This window comes from Nanorana parkeri, unplaced genomic scaffold (assembly GCF_000935625.1).
Source record: "Nanorana parkeri isolate BGI_ZX_2015 unplaced genomic scaffold, ASM93562v1 scaffold237, whole genome shotgun sequence".
In the NCBI taxonomy this organism is placed as follows: Eukaryota; Metazoa; Chordata; class Amphibia; order Anura; family Dicroglossidae; genus Nanorana; species Nanorana parkeri.
Window position 1 is genome coordinate 485,423 of NW_017306505.1, and position 8,317 is coordinate 493,739.

General features: G+C 49.4%; 1 protein-coding gene across 1 annotated transcript in view; it reads left to right on the plus strand.

The window, feature by feature from the left end:
* The window catches only part of NOL4L (nucleolar protein 4 like), a 22,106-nt gene extending 17,226 nt beyond the window's left edge, over positions 1-4,880 (plus strand). The window contains exons 4-7 of the mRNA XM_018556373.1: positions 331-522; positions 3,138-3,260; positions 4,173-4,353; positions 4,603-4,880. Of these exons, the coding sequence (XP_018411875.1) occupies positions 331-522; positions 3,138-3,260; positions 4,173-4,353; positions 4,603-4,796 (690 nt within the window). The 3' untranslated portion in view covers positions 4,797-4,880. The remainder of the gene's footprint in view (positions 1-330; positions 523-3,137; positions 3,261-4,172; positions 4,354-4,602) is intronic.
* Positions 4,881-8,317: the final 3,437 nt, after the last annotated feature.

The following is an 8,317-nucleotide window of genomic DNA, read 5'->3' on the forward strand; positions in this document are numbered from 1 at the left end:
CCCCCCCCCTCTGCTTTTATGATCATGCTCCCGGTAGTGTTTTGGTACAAAGCCATGCTGGTAGTGGGAGGGATTATCCTGTGCTGGTCTTTCCTCCTGCAGGCGGCAGTATAACCTGGAGGCTAAAACCTTCCTGTATCCCTCAGTGGCCTCCAAGAAAACAAAAAAACCTATTTTTCTCGGAGGCTTGTTATTGTTGTAAAAAAGCATTAATGTTATGTGGCCATTACAGAAACATGTAGCACCCGGGGGAGTTCTTCCTGTAATAGTGGAATGCTCGGTTGTGTCAGCTAACCTAATTATTGGAGTTTTTCTGTCTACTAACAACAGATGTTCGTGCGTCTTTTCGTGGACGAGAATCTGGACCGCATGGTTCCCATCTCTAAGCAGCCCAAGGAAAAGATACAGGCCATCATTGAGTCGTGCAGCCGCCAGTTCCCAGAATTCCAGGAGCGCGCCAGAAAGCGCATCCGCACCTACCTGAAGTCCTGCCGGCGCATGAAGAAGAACGGCTTGGAGATGGTGAGATGTGAACCGGATGTTCTCAGGGTCCGTGTGAGTTACCAGGTGTACAATTCTCTGTGTGTCTGTATTATGGACTGGAGTGATTGTGTGTTTAGGGCCTTGGTTCTCAACCGGTGCGTTGTGACCCCGTGTTCAGTGCGTCACCACTTTTCTAGGTGAGAGGCTCCTCAGCCTCCCCCTAGCACAGCACTGTCAGTTCTCGTGCCGAGCAGCCATTCAAAATATACTGCCCGGTGCCGAGTGTCGGCTTGAGGTGGGGTGCTCAGGGGTTATGGCCACGAGGGAGCTCCATCCATAAGTGCATTGCTTACGGCTCCCTTGCATGTCCTATGGAGGTGATTTGAGCGGAATGATGGGGGGAGTCTATGTGTGCATGAAAATGTCTGTGAGTGTATGATATTGTCTGTGGTTGTGTGTGTCTGACACTAGTACAGTGCGTTAATTGCACAGTCCCACGCATTGCATTGCCATTCGTTTGAATGGCACCCCAAATGCACCTCCCACCTACAGTTCTGTCGCCCACATCGGAAAACGCGGTGCCGCAATGCCATGTGTTCCATTGCAGTGCGACTTGGGTCGCGACCTAATGACCAAGGACAAATGTGGGTCCTGAGGTTACACAGGTTGACAACCACTGGTTCAGGGGATTCGGGTTGAGTAGGAACCCAGTTTGTTTTATTTTTCCTCTTTGAACTTGCACGGTTGCTCTAACTAACATCTTTTGAAGATCAAAGGTCACCCCATTGATCTGCTATAAATAAACCGGAGCAGTTCCAATGCAGCAATGACTAATGTTATCTGACACCGGAGACAATGTTCTGCGATTGTTCGTCTACACTGGAGAAGCAAGATCTGCTCCTATGATAGAGAATACATTCTGGGTGACACAGGGGCGTCCCCAGGCCGGGACGTCATTACGTAATGATGTCACGCGCACTTACCTGCCGGTGGCCATCTTGGTGATTGACACCGGCAGAGGAGACGTTTACCCGGCGGGATAAGGTGTGCAGCTGTCGGGCTCTCACTCCATGACCGAATGTCTGACTTTTCACAGGGGGTGATACCAAAATTACAGTAGCCCATTTCGTGTGCACCTTACTGTATAACTGGTAACAAAGCCCATTTCGTGTGCACCTTACTGTATAACTGGTAACAAATTGTTGAGTGCGTTTGTCGTTTGTTTTGATACCAAAATTACTCTGATTAGTTGTGGTGTCACCCCCTCTGATGGTGTCACCCGGTGCCAGCTGCACCCCCCCTTGTGACATCACTGGGCTGACATAATTTAAAATGGTAAATGTGCCACCGGGATGTCATTACGTAATGGTGTCACGCGCACTAAACTGCCGGCGGCCATCTCGGTGATGGACACCAGCAGAGGGGATGTTCACCTGGCGGGATAAGGTGTGCAGCTGTCAGGCTCTCAGTCCATGACCGAGTGTCTGACTTTTCACAGGGGGTGATACCAAAATTACTGCAAGTCATTTTGGTGTCACCCCCTTTGATGGTGTCACCCGGTGCCAGCTGCACCGTCCCTTGTGACGTCACTGGGCTGAAATGTGCGTCCGTTAAATGTGGTTGGAGAATTGCAGTTAGGGAGAAGGAGCGGGGCATAGTAGATATTTAGGGCATGTGGAGTACGGCCAAAGTCCATAACTGGTTATGCATGTGCGGCCTGTGGAGAAGCTGACTCCTAACCATGTATGTCCTGTAGTCTGTACACGGATTTAGACACGTCGCAGTGATAATATATGTGATGGGTACAAATTCTGACCCTCGTGGCAGGTACATGTCTTGTAGCAGCCTCCAGGCTTCCTGTCATTACTATTTGTCTTTCTTGCCTCCCCACCTTTCCCTGGAGCACGCTCTTAGTTCTGATCTATTCTCAGGTTGTCTTTGCATCATGTTTGACCTCATTGTTCTGATAATTAGTCATTGTGCATTGACACTTCCAGAAATGTGAGGCCTAGAGCAGAGCCCCTGGAATAAACATGTTTTACAATCAGCTTCGGCTGTACTGTCCAGTGCAAAACACCATCTGCACCACTAGGTGGTGCTCCGCCGTCATGTTAAATGGCCAGCGCCATTCAGTTTGCTTCTTCTGAGCCCAGGCTGTAATGGAGACACCCCTTGGGGGAGCGTCATAACACTGACATAGACTCATGCTACGGTCACATAGAAAGTCACTGACACATATGAGCAAAGTTCTATGGAGCAGTGAGGACCACCCACCTCTGAACTAGAAGAGCAAGAAGATTGCTGGATAAGTATTCAGTACATTTTAAAAAAATGGGTGCAGGGAGGTGATTAGTGCCCAGCCGTATAAATACACATAGGAGAAATGACAGGTACAATGTTAAAGTCGTCATATAATATGGAGCACTGCAAGATAATGCCTCAAAGGAGCTTGCAATCTAAGGCCCCTACCACGGTTATATAGAAGTCAGTTTAATTGGAAAACATATCAAATCTGTGTTTCCTGGCGGGAATTGAAACCATGACCACAGGGCGTTGTTGCTAATCACAGGGCCAGTTTACGTTAATGTGTAGCGGTACATAGGTTCTGTCTCTTCTGTATGTGACGTCGCTCACTTGTCTGTTTGTGTTTTCAGGCCAGGCCGACTCCGCCTCATCTAACCTCGGCCATGGCGGAGAACATTCTTGCCGCAGCCTGCGAGAGCGAATCAAGAAAAGCCGCCAAAAGGATGAGACTAGAAGTTTATCAGACTGCTCAGGTAATGTACCGCCCTGTGTCCCTGGGAGCATTCCGAAAAAGAGTGTCTCAGTGTGGATTGGTGTATCAGTGACCACAAATAGTTCTGTTCTGGAACCTGCACAAGGAAAGTGACTGCTGAAGTCACACGGACACTTCTTCATCTCTTTACTGACCACTCCTTTATATGTATATCCCTCTCTTCTATGTATCATCTCCTTTCTTTCTTTCGCTCTTTCTTTCTCTCTCTTTCTTACTCTCTCTTTCTTTCTCTCTCTTTCTTTCTCTCTCTTTCTTACTCTCTCTTTCTTTCTCTCTCTCTCTCTCTCTCTCTCTCTCTCTCTCTCTCTCTCTCTCTCTCTCTCTCTCTCTCTCTCTCTCTCTCTCTCTCTCTCTCTCTCTCTCTCTCTCTCTCTCTCTCTCTCTCTCTCTCTCTCTCTCTCTCTCTCTCTCTCTCTCTCTCTCTCTCTCTCTCTCTCTCTCTCTCTCTCTCTCTCTCTCTCTCTCTCTCTCTCTCTCTCTCTCTCTCTCTCTCTCTCTCTCTCTCTCTCTCTCTCTCTCTCTCTCTCTCTCTCTCTCTCTCTCTCTCTCTCTCTCTCTCTCTCTCTCTCTCTCTCTCTCTCTCTCTCTCTCTCTCTCTCTCTCTCTCTCTCTCTCTCTCTCTCTCTCTCTCTCTCTCTCTCTCTCTCTCTCTCTCTCTCTCTCTCTCTCTCTCTCTCTCTCTCTCTCTCTCTCTCTCTCTCTCTCTCTCTCTCTCTCTCTCTCTCTCTCTCTTTCCTCTTCTCTGTCTCTAACCTCTTACTCCCCTTCTCTCCCTCTCATTCTTTTGTGTGCAGTTTCACCTTAAACAGCACCCTATATGGCAACTGAAAATGGCTATACTGGCCTGGTCAATCTGGCGTCTGGTCACATTGTGCCTTTGTATCTCCCCCAGGAAGAGAATGTTTCTTTAGAGAAGACTTCCGCCCTCTCACAGTCGAACTGCACTCTGCCGGCGCCCAGCCAGGATCCCGTCTATGTGAACGGAAGTCTCCACTACACTTATCGCGGTTACGGGTCCATTGGAGGCAACCTAGCGCCCCCCACCTCACTGCAAACTGGAAACCACTGCAATGGTAAGCTCCGCCCAGGTGAAGTAATCCAGAGGAACTAGGTACAGAATCAGATTCACATTATTATACGATTATAATATAAAACCTCTGCGCTTGCCCTTATCCCTCTACCTCAGAATATAGAATGTATGTGTGTACTATATGTGTGTACTTTATATTGTGCATTGTATACCATTTCTGTTTTATCTTTCCATAGCTGATAATTGCTCAGCGATGAGTCCAGCTTTGACATTGTTCTGTCCCTTAAAACAGGTCCAACTGATCTCAGCATGAAGTCTTTAGCTTCTGGCAGCTCCAACTCCACCAACCGGGCAATGCCGTGCGCCCAGCTCAGCCCCACCGAGATCGGAGCGGTGCGACAGCTGATCGCCGGGTACCGGGAGTCGGCCGCCTTCCTTCTGCGCTCAGCCGATGAACTGGAGAATTTAATATTGCAGCAGAATTGACCAGAACCCTCGGGCCCGGACCTTCAGCCTCGACCTCTCGCTCTACAGACTAAGAGAAGACAGCGAGGTCCATTCCGCCCCTATCCCCAGACAGTCGCAGACACTGAACTTGCTCACTGAGCAGGAGCCATACTTTATCCCGCAGGGCAATCGGAAGGACGCTGGCCCTGCGCTTAACGCTCTCTACTGATAGAAGGAGCTCCGCCCTTCGGCGGGACGGACGTCAATCACATATTTATTGAGATAAGGATTTCTTCTTTTATTAATTTATTTTTCTGAATTTTTTGTTTATGTTTCATTTGTACAATATATTCGTGTTTGTATGTGTGTAAGTGGACCCATCAACTAGCCAGAGCGAAGCCGTTTTTGTAGGGGGGTAGGCGTCATTCCTGAACAATACGTGGCCTCCGTCTGCAAAGCGGCCTCCGCTCTGTAAAAGGTGACAGGTACACCTTGAAGAACTATTCCATCCAACGGTCATTCCATCTCTTCCCAGCATCCATGCCGTTTTTGGCTTTGGCTGGATCCATTCCACTACGCCATTCTTTCGCGGTCCACTTCGGCATTCCACCATTTCCATCGTGAGCACTCCTCTAGGAGCAAGGTGGGGGCACTTATTGCTGCCCTGTCTCCTCCCCCCCCCCCCCCCCCTTCCTAGCTCTGAGACCTTCCACCACCCTTTTTGGACCATACCATTCCACACTCACGCAGGTGACGTCATACTACGGGCTAAGCAACGACTGAAATACCTCCTTCATCCTCTTTCCATCTGTCATCGGGGCTGCTGATTAATGTTAACACACTAACATTTGCTTATTGCTGCTATAGATCGCCTTTTTTTCAGGTAAACTCAGCTGCCCCCCCCTTTCTCTTCCCTCTCCTTGACCACGTGACCTCTTCTCCTCGCACGTCCGTTCTTACAGAGGTGTTTTTTTGCACAGAAACTAACAAATACCTTCACTACACACAACTCAGGCGCACAACCGGCTCAATCCTCAACCAGAACTCTCGCTTCGGATCTCACTTTACGCCCTCCGTCCCAGTCAACGAACCACTCTCTCCGTTTTTGGTCCACCTCATTTCAGAACATTCCATTTTGAAGTCGCCATCTTTGTTTTTGTCATTTCCTACGCATTTTCTTGTGACCGTACCGCAACCGTCTTCTCCATTCCCAGTCGAGCACTTTGCTACTTTTTTTCTCCTTTTTGGGTGATTCAGGAAACTTTTTACGACTCCGTGTAGTTCTTACCTGCGAGCTGCATCGTGCGCGGTGACTGTGGGTTCACAGCTTTTGGCGGCATCGCTTCTGTCGGTCGCGTAGCTTTTAACCCACGCGGAACATGGCTGCCCTCAGGCGGTGTGAGTCTCTGCTGAGCACTTTGTGGCTGATTTCGTTTTTCCTGGACCGACCTCATCTTCAAAATCGGTCGTGACTCGCTTACCATTTTCCGGCTTTGTAGGTGGGGTTTGATGCACTGACAACAGAACAAGACGCGGCAGCCATTTTTTTCCCTCCCCTGTTTGTATAATTTTCGTGGTGCTTTTTAATTATTTTGTGTTATTTTTTTTTTTGTCTTGAACACACTTTACTTCCGACAGCTATGACTTGCCGGTCAACACGTACGTCTTATTTGTCAGAGTTCGGACTACGAGTGTCCTGTTTACATATACGGATGCAGGACTCTAGGGTAAAGGGGTCTGGAGGTGGGGGGGGGGCACTCCTCTCCTTACGGAAAGCCACAGGTACCCCGATGGCAAAACAGTGGCGCCTTGAAGAAAAACGCGCAGTTCACTTTACTCGCACTGACTCAGGTAGAAAGCAAGTCACACTTTATGACTACTGGGTTTACGGACTGGCTTTCGAAAGTTATTGGATCTGCCCCCTCCTTAATCCATGAAGGATATTGGTGAGGCGAGGCCGTGCCCATGTTGGATTGGAATGCATCGGTTGGCCAGCTCATGTTCTACCAATTTTTGGTGAGGGCCCACCTGATTGGCTATAGACCCTCACACCACACAAGACTAAGCTACACCGGCAGTTTTGATTGAGCGTGATCCATGTAAAGACTTAAAATGGCGGGATTTCATATATTCAGCCGCCAGAATACGTCATGGAGGACGTGAGGACGTCACCATTTTTTGGAGAGTAGTCCCACTCCATAGAAATACCACGCGGTCTCACCAAGTCCACATGAAGAATTCACTTGCCACCGTGTGACAACAGTAACTCGATTGAAAGGTCAAGCTCGGCCGATTACAGCCATTGCAGGAGATGGAGTCAGACCTCTTTTAGGGTCTTGGATAGCTGTAGATGTGGGAAAAAATGCTTCCCTGTTCCACCAAAAACTCTGAAAGGGATTTTGGATAGGCATTTTTGTGTGAGCGTTGGCTTAAAGGGGGTGTCATCACTGTCATCTAGCAATCTATTGCCTTTCAATGGCAGGTGGGGGTGCAGGTCACTGAGAGGCAGCTAAAATCTGTGCTAGGTGGGGGTGCAGGTCACTGACATGCACCTAAAATTGGTGCTGGGTGGGGGTGCAGGTCACTTGCATGCACCTAAAATTGGTGTTGGGGTGCAGGTCACTGATCAGCACCTAAAATCGGTGCTGGGTGGGGGTGCAGGTCACTGATCAGCACCTAAAATTGGTGCTGGGTTGGGGTGCAGGTCACTGATCAGCACCTAAAATCTGTGCTAGGTGGGGGTGCAGGTCACTGATCAGCACCTAAAATCGGTGCTGGGTGGGGGTGCAGGTCACTGATCAGCACCTAAAATTGGTGCTGGGTTGGGGTGCAGGTCACTGATCAGCACCTAAAATCTGTGCTAGGTGGGGGTGTAGGTCACTTAATGAGCACCCAAAACAGCAGACCGCATCCAAAGTTCATCCAGCATTGGTGGGAATGAGTGAAGACACCAGTGCAGACCCCAGTTCCCAGCTCCGCCCCCTCACAGCAGCCATTTCCAGGCTCACTCCCCTGCCAGGTAATTATTTAGCATTAGAGCAGACCTGCACTCAGATGTGACCATACTTGACATTGTCTGGGATGGACTGAAGGGTAGAAATACGAACCTTTCCTGGCTGTCTTCAATGCTGCCACTTGGTCATGTGATCTCTGCTGACTTCTGATCATCTCCTATGGCAGAGGTCACATGACCAAGCTCAGAGGCCTAATGATCTGTGAGCAGCACTTCTGGGAGTGCAGCATTTCCCCCAGGAAAGCCGTGGATACCTAATTGTGGATCTCCTTGAAGGAGAAGACTGGCGGGTTCCCCCCGTGTCAGCTGAAGGGTTCGTTTTAGCTTTTAAAGGGAACCTGCGATTTTATTTTCCGTACTTTCTTTTGCTCTACCTCTCCGATCTCGTCCAATCAAAGCCGCCCGTGTAGCTCAGTTGGATACCATTTCAGAAGGCCTCCATCCTTTGCACTACCCGGCCGTCCCGTGCCCGCAACCTCCCTGCACTCCATAGCCCCTCCCTCTTTTCTTTGCACTCCTCCAGAGCCCCGCCCCCCAAAAATACAGC